The sequence below is a fragment of the Symphodus melops genome (genome assembly GCF_947650265.1).
Source record: "Symphodus melops genome assembly, chromosome: 13".
Taxonomy (NCBI): domain Eukaryota; kingdom Metazoa; phylum Chordata; class Actinopteri; order Labriformes; family Labridae; genus Symphodus; species Symphodus melops.
Genome location: NC_136703.1, coordinates 1,792,079 through 1,816,567, shown reverse-complemented (window position 1 = coordinate 1,816,567; position 24,489 = coordinate 1,792,079). Strand labels below are relative to the sequence as shown.

General features: G+C 45.1%; 1 protein-coding gene across 1 annotated transcript; it reads left to right on the top strand.

Annotated features, from left to right (window-relative positions):
- Positions 1-13,940: 13,940 nt before the first annotated feature.
- On the top strand, positions 13,941-24,126 carry krt18a.1 (keratin 18a, tandem duplicate 1). Its single transcript, XM_079360055.1, has 14 exons — positions 13,941-14,491; positions 16,359-16,441; positions 16,769-16,925; positions 17,585-17,749; positions 17,841-17,966; positions 18,150-18,370; positions 18,628-18,738; positions 21,428-21,827; positions 22,366-22,448; positions 22,530-22,686; positions 22,879-23,043; positions 23,135-23,260; positions 23,580-23,803; positions 23,986-24,126. Exons 1-14 carry the CDS (start codon positions 14,051-14,053, stop codon positions 24,110-24,112), a joined length of 2,586 nt encoding a protein of 861 aa, XP_079216181.1. The 5' UTR covers positions 13,941-14,050; the 3' UTR covers positions 24,113-24,126.
- Positions 24,127-24,489: the final 363 nt, after the last annotated feature.

Sequence of the window (24,489 nt, the reverse complement as noted above, 5' to 3'; positions counted from 1 at the left end):
TTTTTCTTTTTCTTTTTTTTTTTTAACCTGCTGATCCTCTTACCTGTGCACTGAACACCTGCACTATACTGCCCCCTTCTGCTTCACACGCTTGCATCAAAACAGGGAGGCACTGCAAATGAAACTCTGCAAAATATCATCCTGGAAGATTTTTCACTGAACTGCAGACTGAACGTCCAATTAAGAAACAAATTCAGTTTGCAGATTTAATAAAGAGATGTTTTCCTCCTTCTCATGAGGGATGCAGCAGTCCGCTCAGCCTTTGTGTGTCATGTATGCTGCGTGTGTTTGCATGTAATCTGACACCTTTACGTAATGCCTGACTCGGGAAATGTGTGCATCGGACAGGATCAGGACAGGACAGGATCCTGTGGATGATGAGTCTCACGGGACGACGAGCTGGACGTTTGCAGCAAAGGAGACACATTTCCTATTTTGAAGCAAAGTTAAAAATGTTTCCATTTTGGTCATTGTGTCAGCTGCTACGTCCTGTTTCCATGGAAACTGGTGTGTCTCCCCCCCCACACACACACCCACGCGGTCATTTCATGGGAGATTGGCTCAGGCATGCATGACTAAGTAGTTTCATCCAGCTGCTGCTCACTCCAACTCAAGGTCCGTTTTCTGCTTACAGAGTGAACCATCGGTCAATCATTGTTTGCAGTGACCGAGCAAACAGATCATGTGACTGACAGCTTTCAGGAAACCTCCTTTTAGTTTGTACGTCATTGTCGGTAATAACTGACCTCCAAAGTGAACTCTCCTCCTTCTTCAGTCACAACTCAAAACTGAACTCAGACGTTAACCCTTAAAAACCAAAGAAGAAGAAGAGGAGACATTTGCACAGTCTGACTTCTACATTACTGGACGGTTTGAGACTCTTTCTCTGTACTACAGTTGTTATAAAGTACGCACTGAGCCACAGTCATGACGTCATTCCTCACATCTGTCACAGTCGCACACTGTAACACATGGTGGTTGGTGGTGCTCTCTCTCTGCAGATGGACCGTGACGAATCGACTGCTGCAGAGGACTGTGGGTCAGGATGTCATTCAAACTGTGCTGAAGAGAACTTGTAGGTCGACACTGAGACCATTAACTGGTTTGAAAAATGTCCTCATGATAATTTAAAGGGATACTTCACCCATTTGCATGAAGCAGTGTATCATTAGAAACATGGTAGTAGTGTTGAATGGCCGTGAGTCCATGGAAGTTTTCTTCATGTGATGCAAAAAGCGTCATATTACATCTAATGATACAAAGCTTCATGCAAATAGGTGAAGTATCCCTTTAAGGGGTTTGACCACGCCCTTTAATATGAAGATGTTTTGGTCATTTATGTGACCTCGAGCAGTAAACCTGATGAAAGGTGAATTCGATGAATTAAGACCCAAAGAAGCACCAACTTTTGCTCAGTTATTCCAAAAGGTGGACTTCCTGTTGGAGTGTGTGTGTGTGTGTGTGTGTGTATCGACTTTTTTTGTAGCTTTCATCAGGCTTCATACGGCGACCAAATTTCCCGAATGTAGCCGAAAGTAACCTCTATGTGGACACACTCTAACTGCCAGGGGGCGCTATGGAGCCGTCATGTGTGATCAGATTATTCACCACTTCTGATAAAGGTTCCACGTTTGGTTTGTTTTTGGACCAGTTGGCTGTTTCAGGATGCACACTCGGATGTTTGTGCCCATGCAGGGGCTGATCAAGGTTTTCACTTATTCCTACAAAAACAACAACTAGTCTCTACCAGTGAAGTCGCCCCCTGCTGGTCTAATTTTGAACTCAACACGTTTACGGACGTGTTTGAAACCCCGGAGCCTGAAACTGTTTAAAAACAGATCAGTCGTATCTCAGAACAATTTGCACACCAGACAGATGCTGCTTTAAGTTCCTGTAAGTAACACGTGACACGACAGTTCAACACGCCTGTGTTTGAGGACGCCAGGACCATCAGGAATCCCCCTTACTACAATTCTGAGTAATCTGGTCTTCCTTCCTCCACTTCTCCCCTGGTAGGATCGTGTTTCTGGCCGCTCGCTCGTACTTATCAGACCTCTTGTTATGTTTATGTACAAACAGCACATTCCTGAGGGGGAGGCGGATCCAAGCTCGGCTCTACAGCTGGAAGGTCAGGAGGAGATGGACGCAGGGAGGAGAGAATGAAAACCAAAAAAAATGAGACAAATGATAAGAATAATGCTGCAAAGCAGAGGAAGGAGGAGTGGGAGTATAAGAGGCAGCGTGGATAAGAGACAGTCCTGGAGATGGGAGGACAAATATAATAAAAATAATTTAAGATTAAGAAATTTTGCATCAAGGGTCAACAAGATGCCTGAAATAAACTCGGGGGAGGATTTTTACAAGGAAAGAAACAACATAAAAAAAAAAGAGAGAAAAGGAATTTTGGACACAAGAAAAGTGAGAGTTTCAAACTCGGAGGAAGTGAGAGAGTTTTTGGGAAGGAAGAGTCTGGAGGGGGGCCCCGATTCCAACTTCTGCTTTCACTCACTGAATCTCCAGCCGCCATCGGCCCCTCCCAGGTCAAAAGTCAAGAGATAAGACAAATAGACACAAAGCCCACGCCCTTAACTTACACACACAATCAGTCAGAGGACACAGAGATGGATGGATGCGTCCCTGCTGTAAGCAAACAGGACATCAGCCTGCGTCAGAGACGTCTGAAAACACACTCAAAGACGATCAAACACAGTGTGCTGAGTGATTCAAAGACACACATTATAAAACAATGATTATACACACACACACTATAAAGAGTACTGTATGTTAAAGATAAAGGAAGTAGCTTTAGTGTGCTGGTTTGTTTCTGTAGTCTCGGATGTTTCTGGACAGGAGAGCAGTTTAACAACGAAGTCTCAAAGGTTTCTTTATATTTTAATCACAATTAAAAAATGTGAAGATTTCCAACAGAATCAGGTGTTTCATCTCACTTATTATTATTATTATTATTATTATTATTATATTATTATCCTACGACTAAAGAGACAAACTGGACAGCTGCCGCTCTCTGCTACGCTCCTGTCGTCTCCGGAGCGCCATCACACGCTGCGTGGCCTTTTCAGATTCACTCCAAGTCTGTTGTGAAAGAAAACTCAGAGTGAGCGTCAGCAAGCTGTCGTATTCGTCATCCTGGGGGGCAGAATATGTTTTGTTAATGTCAGGATGCTTTTTATGAATTGCACTTTAAGTTATTAGGCCATAATGATCCCGAGGAAGCTACGAGACACGAGAGCTTCGCAGCTCCCAGGAAAAGATGGTGACGTGCAGAAATATGATGCAGAGAGAGAGAGCGAGGGCGAGCGAGAAGCTCAAGGTGTCAGCACGAGCTTCACTCTCAAACTGTAAACTGAAGTTTCCCAGCGTTCTGTCGTTATGCTAACACGTTACAGAAGGATAACGCATTCTTTAAACTGTCGCTCGTGAGTTATTGTACAGTGTGTGGGCTTGTTTAAAAAGAGGACATATTCTCGCTCCACACTGCGTATACGTTTGGGTTATGACGTTCTCCAGACGGTAGCACCACGCGAGGCCGACAGCTCAGAAACACCCGCCCTCAAATGTCATAAAATAATCTGCACTTCGAGTTTCTTTATAAAATAAGAAGAAAGTTTAATGCAAAGTCCCACTTCACAGAAAGTTATGACATCAAGCGCTTCTCTATCATTTTAGTTGAAACAACGCAGTCGCATTTTATCGCCGCACGAAGCGTTTCCATAGCGCCTGTGTGAGCGAGCTGGGGGGGGGGGGGGGGGCTCCAAAGGTCAGTGAACGGCCTGCTGGCTGGCTTCCCAACATGCCAACATATGGTTACCAGACTGACACATTCTTCTGCGAGCAGACCTCAGCTCCTTCACGGGGCCACTGAGGTGGCAGCAGATTGTCATTTTTCATTTTCATGCTCGTCTGCTGCAGTTAGTGAACACGTGTGATATTTAACAACTCCTGCAAATGGCTCCTCGTCACTTTCACTCCAACTTTGTTCTTTTCGATTCTCCATCTTTTTCCATCAGTCTCTAATAGCTACATGTGAAAAAACGTCGTGCAGTGTGTTTTCATGCAGATCATAGACGTGACGCAGAAAACAGCGTACACACACAGAGAGGGATACTTTCCCGCACTTTGGGGGGAAAATTAAAACCATACGCCATGTATGCCCTTTGGCGTGGCATGGAAAAAAAGGACGGAAAGAGAGGCAGAGGAGGAGTGGAAATCTGTATGAGGGCGTCACGGGTTCATATGTTGGCTGTATGTTCCAGGGTGTGGAGGACACGGGGGGATATGGAGGGTTTCCTTGGAATGGGGATACCCCCGTTTTGGCGGGATTTCCCTGAAGTGGCCTCCCTTCTCTTCACGTTTCATTTACTGTACAATCTGTGAGGCGGCGGCTCGTCAGCCAGGAAGTAATTATACGGGAGGAATGAGTCAGCCGCTGTACCTGAAATAGAAACAGCCTGCAAAAAGCAGTTAGCAGATGTGAACGGCAAAACGAAAGGCTTTGAGAAGCGATAGCAGAAATGTGAAAGTACGGCGCTCTTCGCTTGCTAGAGACTGTGTCTGTTGTCTCACATTTATAAACTGTGTTTGGCTGATGCCAGAAAAAAGACATGGAGACGTCATGCTCTTCCACTTCCTGTGCAGACTGTTGCTAAGGGCTGAAGTTGCTGCAGCCGTTAGCTTAATGCTAACTTTACTTTACTTTACTTTGTTTTCCTTGTCGTCCAAAACATGGTTCATTCTAAACAGGGTGCGACAGACGCAAACTCACCTCGTTTGACCCTCTGATACGACCTACAGGAGTGTTTCCTGATTGTGTGTGATGTCAACACATCCTCATACCTCCATGGCTGGACCAGGACAAACAGAGGAAACTGGTTTGCAAAGCTTAAAGGGATAGTTTGGTGTTTTTGAAGCGGGGGGGGGACTCGTGTGCTGAGATAAACAGGTTCGCTAGTGGAAAGGGATTTGAAAGGAGCGAATGTCATTAACTGTCCATGAAGTTGTGTTTTTGTTACTGTTCAGTGAAGCGGCATAAATGGAGACGCTAACAAAGTCATCAGTTTGACTTTGTGTCAGTTAAATGACAAGATCTTCAAAACGATTCCCAAAAGGAAAAATGACTTTTTTTTGTCAGTAAAAAGTCGGATCGTGGGATTTCAAAAACATCCCTTACATGTGACGGACGGCCCCTCGTTGTCCGGCGTGGATAACAGCACGTAATTGGCTTCACATTTAAAGCCTGAGCTGTCAACATGGACACTTGTTTCTCGACCACATCTTAATCAATGGCCGATTCTTCTGAGAGTCAAACTTGGCCAGTGTTAACATTCCTTGAGACCAGACAGTGATCATTCACTCCCACTTCTTTTCATTCTTTTTATCCTTGACTGGGACTGAGGCTGCTTTGGAGAGCTTTTTCTTCACACTGTGCCTGTCCACTCAAATGAACCCATTGTGTCTGAAACATGCAGTCCAGCAGCTCAGACAGCGAGGGGGAGCAGGGAGCAGCTCTTAGAAGTTGGGACCCTGGATCCTCCTCTGTGTTTTTTCACATGCCTGTGAAATGTGGTGTGTCAACTCCACCGGGGGTTTGCCAAGAAGCCTCGACGCAGGCACATCATGCATCCCGAGCAGGGTCGTAAAAAAAGAAAAAAAAAAGAAAAATGGGGCCTGAGAGGAGCAGTTTCCCAAATGAACTGCTGAAATTTGTTTCCCGTTGCCGTGGAAACGTGGTCAGAGCCCTGTTTGGAACTTTTGTTTTTTCCATAGCAGCGCCGTGTGTGTCAGAAGGAGGGATTCTGGGAGCAATTACCGAGTGGGAATTCTGGTTGCGATGGGGAGGAGGAGGAGACACAGCGACTAAGAATGTCTGAGTGAGGGAAAGAAAGAAACTGAGGCAGTGAAAGGAAAGTGATTTGGTTTTTTTCACTGTATGGAAAAGTATCTCGAATTAGATTTGTTGAATTGCCACATCTGGAAAAGAATAGAAAATCAAAGACAGAGACTTTGGATGAAATTATGTTGGCAGCCTTCACTATATTATTTGAGGTTTGCAATTCCATTCTTACCCAAAACAACCAAACATCCATGAAGTCTGAACTTTTAAAAGTCGTGCAGTGATGCTCAGAGAGTTCGTCTTCGGCTCCGTGTCCACTGTAAAAGCGCTGGATGTGTGCTCCAGGGCGCTTGCAGGAAGTGTTTGTGCAATGAGAAGAAAAGCGCTGCACGTCCGTCCTGTCTCTATGTGTGACACAGAAAGGACACTAGGTGGACACGGGGACACGAGCTCACCTCGTCCTTCCCTGGGCCCTTTGTGGCATGACTTCCCTTTTGTCTGATATTCAGCTTCTATTTGGAAATGAAGTCAAACAATAATCTGGATAAAAGCAGAGTGAACTCCTCTGTGCAAAGAGTTTTCATTGTTTTCGACGCCAGGCTTGAACAAGGGCTGCACAGACAGCGTGAGAATGAAGTTATGTCTCTATTTACAACTCTGTAAGCAAAGATGTCTCACAGAGGGAGAAGAACGTCCAATCGGGACACATTTGTTATGAACGTGTAAGAACCCTGGATTTATTTCTCATGGAGTTTGTGCAAAGAAAACAAAGGCGCCGTAGTTTTCTGTCCGTCTTTCAGCCTCCAGATTTTATTTCAGGGAATTTATTTGGAACTTTTCTCTTAAAAATGTGCATCTCTGTTTCTACTCCCATCCCTGAACCCTCGTATAACGCTCATCTGAACTGAACTCATTTGCACCCTGCAGCCGTGAGCTCACACGCCCTCCTGAGCTTATCCTGCTGCATCCCTGCAAGTCCTTTTTTTTTGGTCAGTGATGACAAACACGTGTCCAATGAAAACACACAGTCCCCTATTCAGTCCACATCCCCTCGTCCTGTAAATTAAGTCGTCCCGTCTCCGCCCAGGAAGCTTACACACTAATCAGCCTTCATCTGTAGATCGTCTGCCCGGCTCCTCCACACGCCGATCCTTGACAACAAAATCCCTCCGCTCCACCCGGTGTCTGCTCTCAACTTATCTAACCTTCAGAGACATTTGCACGCATCCCAAAACTCAACAACTTTACACTGCAGTGAATAAAGTACAAATCAGTTTCCCTGATCATCGGTATCTTCTTCCAGCTTGCTCATTTGATTCCCAATGTCAACCTAAAATCCACCGGAGCGTGTGTGCTGCTGGGAAACCTGTTTGTCGAAGGTCACTTCGAGGAAGACACAGACGAGGAAGATGACGGCGATATGATGTCATTCTAAACGGATCGTGTCCCTTCAAAAAGCACCACATGCCGTGCTGTGCGGGCCGGTTCTGATCTGCACACTGAAAGAAGGTCGCTCAACCACGTCCATGAGCCGGATGGACTCGGACACAGTGTGAAGCCATGACGGCCTCTCTTAGTTTGAAATGTTCATTTTTAACGTTTCAGACATTAAAGCTCTGCAGTCAAACCTGTTTGAATGAAGCGCACGCTTAAAACCACACGACCCTGTTAAATACGACGTCCGTTAAAACCTTTGTTATTTCTTCCACGGCTCCACCCTGAAAACCATAAGCCCGATATCTGCCCTCACTCCACCCAGGGCGATGACCTCTGACCTCCCGACTCATCATGTGTCCACTCCTCCTGTCCAGCAAACTTTGACTGGCTCAGCAGTGACAACACCCTGAATCAACGTCTGGCCGGAGGGCGTGTTCACAAACCGTATGACCATCTGTATGACCTTAAATGTGCTCACATTTTCCTTCATTAAAACATTTGCATTTCCCTTTTAATTTGCAGCCTCTTCAAACATTCCCCGCCGTTATTAAAGCCCTCTTGATCGCTGTCTTGTCTTGGCCACCTGCTGTTGTCTCATCCGCCCCCTGCAGACGTGAACAATTACATCTCCATCTTCCCAGAATCAAACAGCGCTCATGCTTGAGTAATGAGCACATTGTTGTTGTTGTTGTGAAACATTGTTCTAACAGGTAGGAGAGAAAAAAAACACACACCCTGCGTTTTGACATCGGAGCTCGTCATTTTCTCTCACAAACGCGGGACATGATCATTTCCTGATAGCAGATTCACATCGGGTCAGTGATTCATTAACGTCTGCTGTGTCGTCTCCCCTGCACTGGAATGTTCCACACACCTGTTACTGCTCTGCACGCACTGCTTTCCATCTCTGATCCCCGCTGACTCATCGCCCGTGTCTTTGTGCTGCTACAGTCTCACTGTGAGCTGCCGGGACAATGAAGGATATTCTCACATTTAGTCAGAGGTTTCTCGTCACAACGTCGTACTACTGCACACGTGGTCAGCCGCCAAAGTCTCCTCTTCGCGTTACTTTGGCGCCTGCAGGTCGATGTGATCGTTTGATAAATATTAGTATTTATATTAGGAGCAGGTAGCAGCTCAGGAGCTCTTCTGTGGGCACTCACTCTCAATGTTGAGTTTATTTGTGCAATGAGGGAATAAAGTCTGACGGACTTGTACAAGAGTTCGCCCCCTTTTCAGTAATGACGCTTTATATTTACGAGGCTTAACGAATAAACGTTTGAAAAGTAAGGAGACGATGGGAACAAATCAATTGTTGTAAATCCAAAAAATGAGGCGACGGTGTGTGAAAAGAAAAAGGATGAGGGATTGTCATCACGGGGGGGGGGGGGGAGTGGATGTTCACAGGATCCTGTTTGTGCATGTGTGTTTTTCAGCCTGTGTGTGTGTGTAGGTGTGTGTGTGTGTGTGTGTGTGTGTGTGTGTGTGTGTGTGTGTGTGGCGCGTCTCAATCACAGATTGTAAAATTGAGTTTCCCCTCACGGGATTAAGAAAGCATATCTCTAAATTCGTCTGGTTTGAATTGACCTCTGATGCACAGTATGTTGAGTTTTTGTGACAAACAGATGAGAGTAAAGATCATGATCATGACATCACAGAACGAGATAACCTCACAGGTGTGTGTGTGTGTGTGTGCGCCCTCTCCTAGCTTCCATGTCTGACATGTCGGGTGTGAGAATGAGCCGCACACAGATACTGAGTTTCCACATGTTTGGGCTGGATAAGAAGGCTCTACTGTCAGTGGGAGTCTTAATGGGAGTTCCACTGAAATCTTCAATGGTGGTTTTTTCCTCCTACTGAAAGAGGTGGTGAGCGATAAACAGCCGAGGGACGGGTCAGCGTCTGACCCGGGGTCAGACACTGGACGATCCCTTCAGCTGGACCCGTTAATGAGGCTCCTCAGTGGGTCGTCCTGTGCTGCTGTCAGGGCTGATTTAAAGCTGCCCGTGGGTGTTCTGACCTCCGAGGTCGGAGCGGAGCGAGGACCGTCCGGCTGAACAAGAACTCTACAGTCCACACGGAGCCGGTCCTCTGCTCCACAGTCAGATGATCATGAGTCAAACTGAGCTGTGAATGACGGCAACCCCGTATGAACGACAAACAGGAGGCTTGTAAGCAAACAGAGCCGCCGGCCCTATCAGAAATATGATGAGTCATCAGGTGCTTTCATTAACACCATATATAGACGTATAACTAGCAGAAGTGACAGTGTACATGATGTCTGTCACACTGTAGGTGTGACTGTCTTGTGACTTCCTGGATTCAGTTCTCATTATGACAGCAGGGTGATAAGAGCCGAGTGTGGAGACGAGCAAACACAGGCCACGCCCACACAACCCAACACTACCTTGTGTTTATCCAAATATATTATTGTTATCACTGTCTTTATGTTTTTATTATCAGAGTTTTGACTTCTGTTGTATTGTTCCCTCCTGTGTTGTTTTCTTCAGTCTTTAGTGTTTCTCTCTCTCTCTCATCTCTCTCTCTCTCTCTCTCTCTCTCCTCTCTCTCTCTCTCTTCTCTCTCTCTCTCTCCTCTCTCCTCCTCTCTCTCTCTCTCTCTCTCTCTCTGTGTGTCCCTGAGTCTTGATTGCCCTGATTGTCCTCACCTGCCTCATTAGTCTCACCTGTGTCTGATTAGCCCAGGTCTATTTAGTGTTTCTTCCCCTGCCTGTGTCGGTTCATTGTCTTCTGTTTGTCGTGGTCGGATGTCCGTTCATGTTTTCCGTGTTTCCTCGTGGCTCCCAGTTTTTTTCCTTTTGGACTTTGATTTCTGATAGTTTGTTTTGCCTTTTGCCGTCGTCACTCGCTCACTTTAACTTTGGTATTTAATGTCCCATGTGAGAGGAAACCTATGAGTGCTCTGCTTGTGTTTCCTGTTTTAAAGACGGTTTACAGTAAATCGAATACACTTGAGTGAAACAAAAGATAACTCTTTAAAAAAAAGTGACAACAATGGAGAGGAAACAGAAACAGACTAAACATCCCCTCAAAAGTTCAGTGATCGCGTGAAAATCCGTAAAAATGGAAAGATAATCTGACAAACACTCATGTCTCATATTAGTACATCCTTTAATAATACAATCTTTATAAGCCTTTAATAGGATTTAAAAACATTCTTAATTTGTTCATAATTTCATGGGAACAAACTGTTTTACCCTTCGAGGAAACAGGGATTAACATGTTTCAGAGAGGCGATAATGATCACTGTAATGACACACACACATTCTTGATGTTTGGCCAGATCCTTGAAGGGAGGTCCGAGGTGACCCTGCTGCCCGCCAAAACCTGCGACACGGGACGAGACCGCTCCTCGAGCAGCATCGAGCAGGATCCATGCAAAAACTGGTTCTTAAACCTGCAGTCGTCTGGTCGGCCAGGTGGAACCATCCTTATCTAATGGTACCATTACAGCGAGTTACTCATCTCCACGTTGACTTTACCTGGAACTAACGTTTGATCAGTGGCTGACATGCCAAAGCATTTCTGTCCTGCAGAAACATGAGCACAGAGGAAGACCATTACCGGCTCTCTCACATCTGGATGACAGGTGTTGGTGAAGCCCATCAAACAATTCACAACATGATAGGAGGAAGTGGTTCTTTTCCCCCCCGGACAGCATGCATCTCCTTCTACCGTTTAGTTAGCTTAGCAGTTAGCGTCATGCATAAAGATTATCCAGCTGAACAAAACAGCTTCTCAGCTTATTTTCTGCAATGATCCAAAATCCAACGCAACGATCCCATCGGAGGATTCTTGTTTGAACTTATGTTGAAGCTACTTCAGTAACACGTCACCACTTCAGTCTATACGTTTCATATCGCGATCGTCTCTGGACCTTCTGTGTTTTCTCTGTCGGGCGTGTGCTACTTCACGCTTCTTGACAAATAACAAGAAGGCTGGTTCTTGCTAACCAGCCGCAGACTGAGTGGAACAGGCTGGTTTTGTCTGGTTTTTGGGACTTCAGGATATCTGACCTGTGATCAAAAGTACTTCACTCTCTGTTTCTCATCTTCAATAGAGATATAAACGCGTTTCACCTTATGCAATCGGATCATTACTGCAGTAATACACGATATGGGGCAACCTCCTGAAGCCACTTTTATTGCTATGATTAGCAGGAATCCCTTTTGTTTTGTTGGTACACGAGTTGTTTTGATTTCATCAGGAGCTCTTTAGACTTTAATATCCTGCTGCTTGTTCCTTCCTGAAAAACAAACAGCGAGGATGAGACCGAGCATGACTGCAGACGCACAAATATGCTTCGCATGAATTACATCTGGGCCCGGGTCGATGCTGATTTAGAAAATAAACAACGATTATAAAAGAGTGAACATGTTGGAAGATTGGCACACTCCCATTCTTTCTCTTCATGTTCAACGACGAACAAAGGAGAACATGAAACAGAAAGAAGAGGTGTTTTTCTAGTTTTAATCCAATAACGACTACCCTCAGAGGTACAACGTGAGGAATGTGCTTGTGTTAAAAACCAGCGAGGGGGTTTCTGGAATATGTTTACAGGTCGAGAGGAGTCATTGTTCTGAGCAGACTGAGGAATTGTTCCTTTTGTTTCGACTGTATCCTTAAAGGGAGGGGGACAATCACACACACATCCGCCTATGTAGCATAAAATAACATATGGTACTGTACAGAACGTCTGCTGCCTCACACCTTCAAACTCTCAGCTCTGTTAGACATCAAGGCTTTCAGGAATCGTACAGTTTATCCGCTCTTTGTCAAATGTTTTCTGTCTGTTTCCTTTCATGCAAGCTGAACCTTTTTGGACTTTTAGGTGTGCTGTTCTAAGGAGACCAGGTCCAGGTTCAGGTTTTTATACGATACAGGACTCAGAAGGAAGCCAGTGCTGGGGATTAGTTTACCCTGACCAACAAAAAGCACACACTCTCAAATGAAAGGATCTGATTCAGGGCTCAACTGAACAGTAACAAAAAACAAAAAAAAGGTGCAATATGAAGAAATCCAGGAATCACGCGTGGCTGAGTTGGTCGAGTCGTCGTCTCTCAACAAGAAGGACAAAGGTTCAATTCCTCAGCTCATGCAGCCACATGTCCGACGTGTCCTTGGACACGATACTTAACCCCCGAATTGCTCCCACTGCTTCGTCAGCGGTGTATGAATGTGTTTGAATGGGATTAGATGTTTCTGATGGACTCTACCATCAGGGTGTGACCGGTGTAACAGTTCCTCAGAGGGTAGCAGGACAGCTAGCTCGAGTTTCATCTGACGGCAGAACAACGGTGTGAGGTGGCGTTAAAACGTTCACATGCTGAGAGAGAAAGCAGGAAATAAATCTTTACACTACGATGAGCTCGGACTTGAGCGATGTGATGATTGTGAAAGCCCGACTGCAAAAACACTTCAGTTAGCACAAACAACCTGTTTCTTTGACTTTTACCTGTTAATCAATTTCACAACAAGCTTTGCACAATCAGGAATGTGACGAGCTAACTTGAGCAGGATTGCAAAAGGTCGACACCTTGAAGTCAACCTGCTTGTGATGCAACAAATTTAAAAAAAGTGCAGAGAGAAACTCTGATGTTGCTCGTAATGAATCCAAAAATCTGTTTTCTACTTGAACCTCATCTCAAGTGTTGAGACGCACATGAACATTGTAAGTGGCGTTAGAGGACCAGCACGCCGCCGGAGCGTCCTGATGATGCTTTTTGTCTTTCATCGGTTTGACTTCATTCGATGTCGGCGTCTCCAGGTGTGACAGCGCCTGAACACACACACGCCCATTCTGAGGAAGGATGATGAAGTGAAGGAACACTTCCTGACACGCTGACTCTGCACGTCTGCTTGTTTTAAGGTGAAGCAACAGTGAACACGCAACGGTTCGCTTCGATGAGCGAGCTGCAGTCTGGGAAATGAGAACGATATATTACTGGACATATTGTGGGTGACAAACCTCATCATTATGTCACTGTTTGGCTTCAACTGCAGATCATCTCTGTCATTACTTCTGTTAATCATTTCGTTTTTAAGCATCTTTTCATCCGACACACTGCGTGTGAAACAGCTGACGACTCTTTGTTCTCTTTGACACAATAAAAGCATCAAATTAAAACAAAGAGAAGCAGGAAGAAATCCTTTTTCCTGCTTTAAAACATCTGAAACCCTTCATTAATTATCACAATAATGATGGGAGTGAAAACTACTGGACGCCTCATTCGACAGATGATTCAACTTCGATTTCAATCTTCAAAATGAAGTTGTTTTTTTTTTAAATAAAATAAAGCTTAAAGATTATTAATACCAAAGAAAATGTGATTTGTATGTTGTTTTTAACAACTTCTGGGCAAATGTTTGGATGACAACACAAGATGTTCTTGGACTTAACTGTTCCTCCTGAAGCGTCTCATGAAAAGTTTTATCTTCAAAAATCTCAAACTTTATTGAATTCCTGCGAGTCTTCAGAAGTGACCAACTTAGGAAGGTTGTGAAGGACAAAGGCATGCAGCGCGCACTCCTGCGGTTCAGGGCCTGTGGAAAAGAAGGAGGTGACTGAGGCTGAAGGGGGCGGGGCCTGAGGGGCGGACCTGAGGGCCCACAAGGTTTAAATAGTTTTCGAGCCTCCTCTCTCCTCCTGCCTTGTGTCTGTGAGCTCTCACTCCTGCCTGCCCAGCCTGCGCCTCTCTCTAAGTCCCAGTCTCTCTCTCACTGAGTCTCTCACTCAATCAACATGATGCAACAGACGTCCAGGCAATCTGCATTCTCTGTGCGCTCCAGTGCAAGCAACAGGACTCCTGTTGTTTCAGTGTCCCGTGCCTCTGCTCCTGTCTACAGGGCTGCCAGCGTCCATGGAGGAGGCAGCGGGACCCGAGTCAGCGTCTCCTCCAGCTTCCGTAGCGGGCTGGCATCCGGGATGGGAACGGGATCTGGAGGTGGAGGATTCTCCAGCAGCGTCCAGGTGAGCGGGAATAGCAGCGACATCATGGGCAACGAGAAGTTCGCCATGCAGAACCTGAATGACCGGCTGGCGAGCTACCTGGAGACGGTGAGGAACCTGGAGCAGGCCAACCACAAGCTGGAGGTTAAGATCAAGGAGGCCTTGGAGAAGAGCGGACCGGACTTCAGAGACTACAGCAAGTACCAGGTCATCCTGGACGACCTGAGGAAGAAGGTGAGGAGGGGGAGGGGAGTGTTGAGTAAACGCAGATGAGGAGGAAGAAACCCATAGAGAGTTTTTCACATGATTAATGCTTTACGTGAAGTGATTGAGCAATCAGTGAGTGACGACACATCTTGAAGGCATTAACACAAAGCACACGTGTGCTGAGTGAAGCTCCATCACTTCTCAGGGTTTACTGTTCCACCGTAGTTTCCAGGAGTGAATGGGCTCCTGCTGGTCCTCGGCACGGTGCCCGATGCTGCTAGTCGGGCCGGGGGGGGGGGAAGGAGGGGGGCCGAGGCCCGGACCGGAAACAGTATAGTGGAGGAATGTGGGAGCGTCAGGGGTCGGACACACAGACAGGAAGGGAGGCAGAAACAAAAGAAAAAACCCAAAGAGGCTAAACAAGCTGTAAAGGCTCAACTTTAACTACCTGCTTCCTCTTTGTTTAGGGTTAGGACTGAACATACACAGAGCTGTAGGCACTATCAGGCCAACCTTAATATATACACTAATGTTTGTTTTATAATCCGAGGGTCATGTTTGTGTGTTCATAAAAGTGAAGAGGACCTTTCAAGGTGAAGAGTCGTAGCTCTTTTTGTTCTATCGTTTTAAGAGGTTTGATTTCACACTTTAAAAAAGAAAAAAAAGAAAAAGTCCATTCATGAAAGGAAAGATAAAAAAAAAAAAAGTGGCAAAACTGAAAGAAAAATCGAGACATTACACGACCAGTACGTTCTGTAAATCATTCATTCCAGGTTTCCTCTCTCGACCTGAACAAACAGAGAGAGAGACGTAGACGGTGTCGCCCGCATCCTGCTGCCAGTTTTAAATTTAAACCTACATTTATCTTTCCGTGGGTGTTTTTCTTCTTCCTGTGGGAAGGTCTCAGATAACGACATCACCAGCTAAAGACCAAGCAAAGATAGATAGATAGATAGATAGATAGATAGATAGATAGATAGATAGATAGATAGATAGATAGATAGATAGATAGATAGATACTTTATTGATCGAATTGAGACTTGTCTGTTGTTCAGCTGAAGGCCTCGTACACCAGGACTCTCACTACAACCTTAAAACGCCTTTTACCGGAGCAGAACACCCACAATAAACCTGCTATGCAAACACATCCATGCATGCACACTGATGTGACCACGCACACACACACACACACACACACACACACACACACACACACACACACACACACACACACACACACACACACACACACACAATCACTATCACCAACGACCTCATGCAAATCACCTGTCTCTGTCCTGCTGACTGGAAAGATCCTGTTCCTCCACAGAGACAGGACCGTTGATGCCTGGCAGCCAATGATTGGCTCATGGACTTTGTCACCTGGATCCCCCCCTCCCCCCCCACCCCCCCCCCCCCCCCCCCCCCCCCCCCACACACACACACACCCCTCCCTGTCTACCGGACGGTGACAAGTAAAGCAAACACTGCAACCATCTGGTTTTCCTGAAGAGGCTCCGCTGTCAGCGACCTCGTTTACACACCAAACCTTTTTCCAAAACTGAAACAGACTTTTTAACTCGGTCAATCAATAACATTTTACAGCAGACCTGAGATGAAACAACAAGTTTGACATTTAGTTTGTAATATATCATGTTCTCACATCGCCTTGTCAGAGGGCAAAGGCAACATAAATGAGCGAACAGGAACCAGTCTGATGTCGGGAATCAACAACACAAAGTTAAAGCTGCTTAACTTAGCTTAGCTTAGCTTAGCTGAACTTAACTTGGTTTAGCTAAATGGGCGTGAGCTCCTCATTGTCTGCTGATCTGTTCAGGCCCCTATCCTCAGGTTGCCATCTAAATAACCTCTTTCTTCTTTAAACCTGTTCTAGGTGTTTGACGCCACCAGTGACAACGCCCGCCTCGTTCTCCAAATCGACAACGCTCGCTTGGCAGCCGATGATTTCAGAGTGAAGTAAGTCCATCCCAGTGTTCCTCTGAGCCTGGGAGGAAGGATGAAAACGCAGTGACATGGTCTGAATAGAACAGCTGTTTGTCTCGTCTGTATTAATCATCACCTTTGCATGAGACGCTCAGGGAGACGTTCATGTGAGTCGTAAATTAAATGTCAGAGCAAACACAGCTGGCAGATAGTTACTGAACAAATAATGACCACGTATGAGCGAGGAGACGAGGACAGAGCCCGTAAAATAAAGTACAAGTCCGATCAGTCTTAAGTCACTGAGCGAGTTCTTCTGAAGATGTGTTCGACTAATCTCTGTCTGTCCTCTCTGCTCGTCAGGTTCGAGTCCGAGCTCGCCATCCGTCAGTCTGTGGAGGCCGACATCGTCGGTCTGAGGAAGCTCATCGACGACACAAACATGAGCCGCATGAACCTGGAGAGCGAGATCGAAACCCTGAAGGAGGAGCTGATCCACCTCAAGAAGAACCACGAACATGTGAGCACGACGGCGCCAATTATTCATTTTCAGTGTTTATTAGCGAATGCAAGAAGCAGCTAACAGCTAACAGCTACAGACTGCGTGGCGTCACAGTTTAATTCAAATGTTTCCATCCCCGCCCGCTGAAACTGACTCCACAAAAGCAAGAAGAGAAATGGAGAAGTCTTTAGCACTCGCAGTCAGTCAGCGATGAGTCAGACCGTTTGGACGTTTTCTGCTCGAAACATTTCAAGCGACCGCAATAATTGAAAAAATGACTTCTGTCTTTGGGAGTCGCCTTGAGAAAACTTCAGCCATAAAAGGAGCTTTGTGGAGAAATCTGAAATATCTGTGTGAAACCTCATCATAAAAAATGGTTCCCATCCATATTTGGCAACTGAAAAAAAACCCACCAAAGAATTCAAATGACTATCATTAAAGTGCATAAAGCATTTGTTTACTGTTTGAATTAAGTGTTTACGACCCCCCCGCTGTATATTTACCTGACCATAATGAGGGTATGGTTTGAAGAGGCGGTCGTCACGTCAGGGTCTGAGGTGGACTTTATGTCACTCAAGCTGCAGGAGAATCTAGACTTCCACGTACATGTGGAAAGGAAAGTTAAGATTTGGGACTCATTTCTGCATCCTCTCTCTCTTTTTTTTTTTTGTCTTCAGGACGTTATGGAGCTGCGTAACCAGATCGCCCAGTCAGGAGTCCACGTGGATGTGGACGCCCCTAAAGGACAGGACCTGGCTCAGCTCATGACAGAAATCCGGGCCAAGTATGAGAAGATGGCGAAGCAAAACCAGGACGAACTCAAAGCATGGCACGAATCCCAGGTGAACTTTAAACACTATCACAGCATCATCTGCATACGTTGGAGTCTCCTCTTCTTAGACCTTGTTACTGATCTTTATTTGATGACTTCAGATCACAGTAGTACAGACCGAGGTCACCCAGAGCACAGAGGCCCTGAAGGGTGCACAGACAGAGGTGAACGACCTGCGCAGGCAGCTACAGACCCTGGAGATCGAGCTGGAGTCACAGAGGAGCCTGGTGAGTCAGCACACACTTCATTTACCTCAACATACGCTTATCTTAACTCCCAGCAATGCCTAACTCAGCACTCTCACTTCAGGTCTCTCACATTCACTTTGTTGACACAAGCGTTACACCCGTGTGACTTCTCGCTACGCCGCGGTCAACGAGTAAAATCCTGACTCTTCCTTGTCTTTGCAGAAAGGATCTCTGGAGGGCACGCTGAGGGACACAGAGATGCGTTACAACATGGAGATTGAGTCTCTTAACACCATCCTGCTGGGCCTGGAGGCGGAGCTCACACAGCTGCGTAACAACATCCAGCAGCAGACGCAGGAGTACGAGGCCCTGCTCAACTTGAAGATGAAGCTGGAGGCCGAGATCGCCACTTACAGACGGCTGCTGGACGGGGAAAGCTTCTCGTATGTAAAGTCATTCAATATATTATAAGAAAGAAATATAGCTTTAGCTGGTGCTATCGTATCAAAGAGGCAAACGTCTTCAGATGCAAAAACCAAGCAGTCAAAAACAGCTTCACTTTTTATTCTATGATTGGATCAAATAAGTATGTAAGCGTAACAATCCCAAATCAAAAAGCATTATCAGCAAATTCCCCCCCAAAAAAATCTAATTCTCTTCCACTGATGGAAACTAATTTCTTCTCGATCCTTCCATTCAGGCTCGAGGACGCTCTGAACCAGAAGACGGTGAAGACCAAAGTGATGACCGTCACGCAGACCCTGGTGGACGGCAAGGTGGTGTCCTCCAGCACGGAAACCAAGAACGTTTAAAAAGCAGAAGCGAGCGGCCGATAATCCCAACGATAACCATCACAGCTTCATAACACTAACAAACAATTAGTCCAATCCCACCCCGCCCTCCAGTCTGTTTCTGTTTTATTCGTAGTCATACAGCACTTACTGTAAAAGTCTCAGCCATCACCGTTAGTTTGACCTCGTGGACACACAGCTCCGACACAGGCTGATAAGAAAAACTGGATCAGAGGAAAACAAAGTCATCTTTTATTTATTTCATCATGGTTTATTTATGTGTGTGCCTTCAGCTTCAGATGTTTACCATTAAATCTGAGACACGTGAGCTCTCTCAGAGAAGAACTAATTAAGACACTAACAATTTCAAAGTGAGAAAAAAAAAACAATGAGTCCAAGTAAATGCAAAAACACGTTTTTTTATATTTCATCATCTTTGGTTTTCTTTCTGTCCAGTTCAGTCCACCCGATGTGCTGTGATGTTTCGACATTCCAATAAAGTCCAACCAAGACAAAGCCTTGTTGTGTACAATGTTTTTACTGTCCCGTGTGTGTGTGTGTGTGTGTGTGTGTGTGTGTGTGTGTGTGTGTGTGTGTGTGTGTGTGTGTGTGTGTGTGTGTGTGTGTGTGTGCTTTAATGCGTGTGTCACTTTTCCAGTTACTTCAAATGTCTCATATTGCACTTTTATAACACATAAACACACAGAACATTTCCAATGCTGTACGTTTCCCTCGAATTTCCCTGGCTTATATACCCAAAACATTAAATAACATGCCAACAAATTACAGAAATAACTTCCAAATCAGAAAGTTAGAAAGGAAATATTACTCATAAAACACCTTTGGAAAACACTGCAAACCATGAAAAACAGGAAATAATACCCATGAGCAAACATGAAAGCAGCACACGCAACACTGACTACATGCATGTGTTTTCAACTGACCTGTTAGCATTCATGTTTCATGAATCACGCTGAGCATGCTCCAGAGTATGAATGACGCATTTATTTATTTATTTTGGGGATTTTTGCCGCCTTTACTTTAGGGATTGGATCGTGGAAAAAGTTGGAAATCAGGGAGAGAGAGTGGAGAATGACATGCGGGAAAGGAGCCACAGTTCTTAGACGCCCGCCTATTGGACCACAACCTTCATTCACGGGGGCGCGCCGCCCACTAATCACTTTGCAACCAGCGCCCCGAGCCCAGTGGTTTTAAGCGGAAACATAAAGGGGGAGGAATGAAGCCTTAGTCTGTACCCAACAAAGGATATATTGCTTTATTTATGGAGGAAGGTATTAAAAAAACAGTAGACTACCAGATGATTCTCAGGCGTTTATTTCAATGTGTCGGCTTTCAAAAGTTCAGAGAGCAAAATAAAAATATAGCAGTGTATCGTCTGCATAGTGTCGATGCAATAAACTGATTTAGTGACACAGGAACAGTTTTTATATCTTTCTATATAAAACTATATAAAAACACTCAACCATCCTCTTCTCTTGTGGACTGTTATCTTTATGCCTTTACAATCACTGTTTAGTGTTTGCACAGCCAACATGAACGCCCTGTGAGAGAATGATACTGTTTATTAAGACCCTGGGTGGGCCGTTTATCTTTGAGCCAGTGGAGGGTTTTAAACTACTAACCTCAAAGTCATAGAGATAAAAGACAGACTGATTATGGTAGTGAGTTGTAAAGCCCTGTGTCATTGTAATCTAAACTGCTATGAGGTATTTCCACATCTGATAGGTTGTATTTATTACTCCACAACTACTCGCCCTGTAACATCATCTAGTGTGCAGACTCGCTCTTCCTTTTGTTTTTGTATTTCTATTAAATACATCTCACAGATACAAAAAGACAGATTTTATATCACATGCATATTTTAAAAAGGGCTAAATAGCATAACATCCTTTAACAGATAAGCATGATGGATCATTGTAAGATAATATGCAAGCCACTCAAATTACATAGTTGGGGTTTTGTTGAGAATGTAATGAATCAAAACAGGAAAAAAACATGGATGAATTTATCAACCAGCACAAATGTACCACTCATTGATGTGTTAACTAACCGTTATCTTCCTAACATATCTGACATATAATCAACAACAACTGAAGTCCATGACACCCAAAGGATTTACCTCTGAAGTAAAAAAAATAAGCAAAGCAAGATGTTTCCGAATGTTGTAGAAGATTAGTGATTAAATTCACCAGGGAAGAAAAACAGGAAAAGTCAGCAGCAACATGGCTTCAATATAATCAAACTGATGAAAACTGGACTGTTAGAACAAAGCACCTGCGAGGTGTTAATCATCAGGCATTGGAAATGGAAGATAGATTAATAGAAATCAATAGATCATTAGTTTTTCTATATTGGTTAATTTTGTGACAATGGGGACAATACAGAACATTGTGGGCCTTCAAGCCACTGTTGGTATCAGTGTTGCCATAGCTCCAGTTAATTTACTACACACTATCAGTATGAAGTGGTCAGCATACTTCTGCCAGCCTTCGATAGATTGGTTCAGGTTGGGTGTTACGGGGACAAAGTCTGAGCGAGAAGGCTAAAGGTAAAAATGTAATATAGATAGTAGAGGAGTGGCAGGAAGCTTTTAGGAGTTGTATATAAGAGCTCGAGGACCTGCTCCGTCCTCCACTCTCAGCTGCCACTCTGCTCTGCAAGAACACACAACCTCTTCCTCTGATTAACCTGCACACTTGTTTTAGCAATGGAGCAACAGTTAAGAAGGTCTCTGGTCATCGCCCGACCCGTGGCCTATGCCTACAGCGTCAGCGGAGGAGCAGGTGGCCATGGCACCAGGATCTCAACCGCCGACTACGGCGCAAGGATAGGCAGCGGCATGAGCGGTGGGTTCGACTATTCCCTCTCCTCCGGTGCCACTTCCGGAGCCTTTGCCATGGGGAGCGAGAAGGCAACCATGCAGCACCTGAACGACCGCTTGGCCAGCTACCTGGAGACCGTGAGGAATCTGGAGAAGGCCAACGGAAAGTTGGAGATCAAGATCAGGGAGACCATCGAGAAGAGGGGCCCCTTGGAGGGAAGGGACTACGGCAGGTACTACGCCACCATTCAAGAGCTGAGAGGCAAGGTGAGTCTATTGTTCAATCTGTTTATCTTCCTACGTATTCCCAAAACATAACAACAGTACTTGGATATAGGATATATGGGCGTCCAGCAGGGAATTACTTGTTCCTACTTCAGAAGCATGAATTCCCTTTAATGTGATGAAAATTAATCAGCTTCTCAAAGATGTCACGTTGTTTTGAAGAACTCGTCATCCAGAAGTCTTTCCTGATCGTGACCTTGTCTGTGATGTTGAGAGGTGGTCGCAGTACGTTGGGACAAAGGGCACTCCAGTCAGACTTACTTCTGCTTTTTTATTATCAAACTCCACTTCCGACACACCAAAGGGATTGAGTGATAACCCCAGATTTATCACCTGTAGACTCTTATCTTTATGTCCATGTTGAACAAGGACAGATAGTGTCACAGAGATAACCGGCTTTGGTTTTTTACAGCGTGTTATAAAACGCTTTTTTTCCCCCTGCAACATTTTTCAAAGTAACTCTCAGTGCATCAAATAGATTTGAGTTTATTAAATTTTAAAAACTATTATTTTCCTTCAGATAATTGACATGACCAAGGGGAACGCACATCTCGCCATTGCTCTTGACAACGCCAGCCTGGCCTCCGATGACTTCAGGGCAAAGTGAGTGACCAGCCTTGTGTACAAATGAAGCAGGCTGTCGATCGCGTACTCAAATATCTGACCACGGTTTTGTTTCCTTAGGATGGAGTACGAGATGTCAATGCGTCAGGCTGTGGAGGCTGATGTTAGCAGACTGAGGAAGGTTCTAGATGACACCAATGTTATTCGCCTTCACCTGGAGGGCGACATTGAGTCTCTGAAGGAAGAGCTGATCAGCCTGAAGAAGAACCATGCTGATGTAAGCGACTCCGGTCAGAATGCGACTGCATATCAGCGAGTCTGACTTAACAATAGGACAGTGATTAAAGAAACACGTTTGTATTTCTGTAAATACCATCAAGGAACTTGTTTGTTCCTTAACCTCTTTGTGCAGAATAACCCCAGCGACCTTTTGCAGGAAATCACTCCCTAACTATTTCCTCCTCAACAGGAAGTTGCTGAACTGCGTCTCATGATCAGCCAGGCTGGCGTGCAGGTGGATGTTGACGCTCGTAGAGGACCGGACCTTGCCAAGATCATGGAGGAGATGAGGGAGAACTATGAGAAGATGGCACTAAAGAACCAACAGGAACTCAAAGATTGGCATCAGTCCCAGGTAACTGGCCAACGCTTCAAGGATACTTTGGGTGAATAAGCTGTGTTTGAACAGGTTTCCTCTAATGGGATGAATTTATTCTTGGCTTCAGATCACAGAGGTGCAGGTGCAAGTGACCGAGAGCACAACAGCTCTGAAGGAAGCCACAACTTCGCTGTCTGAAACCAGAAGGAGACATCAGGCCCTGGAAATTGAGCTGCAGTCTGTACTAAGTCTGGTAAGGACTACGTGCTGGTTTACAAGCAACTTGAACCCAGATAAAAGTCAAGGACTTTGATTTTTAGCATGCATGCTTATTTTCCACAATGTGTCAGATCAGATTAGAATAACAGGTCAGGGTTTCATTTCAGGGATGTCATTTATGAGTTTCCCAGACTCTGTATCTCTTCTCAAGTCTTTCAGTCTTTATGTTTTATGTAGATGTTAGCAGGAGTGTTGCAATAATTGTACAAACATGACAAGTATCAATCGTTTTGCAGTAGTCTACTAAATCAATCAGGATTCAAATCAAGGTTTTGTCTCCACCTCTCGAGCAGAAAGCGTCTCTGGAGGCGACCCTTCGGGACATCGAGGCTCGTTACAGCATGGAGATGGAGAGGTACAATGCAATCATCATGAGGCTGCAAGAAGAGCTTAGCCGGATCCGCGGCGACATCCAGCACAGCTCAAGAGAGTATGAAGTCCTGCTTAACATCAAGGTGAAGCTGGAGGCTGAGATCGCCGAGTACAGGAGGCTGCTGGACGGTGGTGGTGACCTACAGTAAGTATGAGGACAAGAGGCGGAAACATTTCATGATTTGGCAAAAACTGCTTGGCCAGCGTCGGGGCTTTGTTCATCTCAAGGAAGCACATTTGGTTCAAATTAGCAAACATGCTAAATCTCTGCACGTGTCCACCCTATGACTACCTATATGTGTGCATGACGTTGCTCTTCTTTTCCAGACTGGAGGATGCCCTCTCGAAGACGGTGCAGACCAAAGTGGTGACCCTCACCCAGACTCTGGTGGACGGTAAAGTTGTGTCAGAGAGCCAGGACGTCAAATCCAGTGATGCGGAGGTCTTTCACTAAACACCGAAAGAAAAACTCTTCGTAACCAAACACAATAAACAAGAACAAATGCAGCATCACGTCTCTGACTCTATTTTGATCATCTGTTAACAACAGATCCTTACAGGCAACGTTAAACTTTTAATGCTTGAGGATCACATTTTGAATCTACGATTATTTTAACCTTAACACGAGGAGGATGAGAAGAGTGTTTGTAGGATAAATATAAAGGATATGTGTGTTCAGACAGATGTTTAAATGAATGTTCAGATGAATATGTGGATGGCTGGACAGTAAAGAAGCCTTTCTAAAACAGATCCAAACTTATTTCATGTATTTAACGAGACGCAATCAAAGTTAGGCGGCAGCATGTAGCAGGGCGGTCATTCAATGAATCA

What these genes read in the sequence shown, in the direction of transcription:
- krt18a.1 (XM_079360055.1), top strand. Translation starts at nt 14,051, where the DNA reads ATGATGCAACAGACGTCCAGGCAATCTGCATTCTCTGTGCGCTCCAGT. An exon ending in TGAAGAAGAACCATGCTGAT is followed by an intron (nt 22,687 to 22,878) that starts GTAAGCGACTCC and finishes CCTCCTCAACAG; the next exon opens with GAAGTTGCTGAACTGCGTCT. An exon ending in AAGATTGGCATCAGTCCCAG is followed by an intron (nt 23,044 to 23,134) that starts GTAACTGGCCAA and finishes TCTTGGCTTCAG; the next exon opens with ATCACAGAGGTGCAGGTGCA.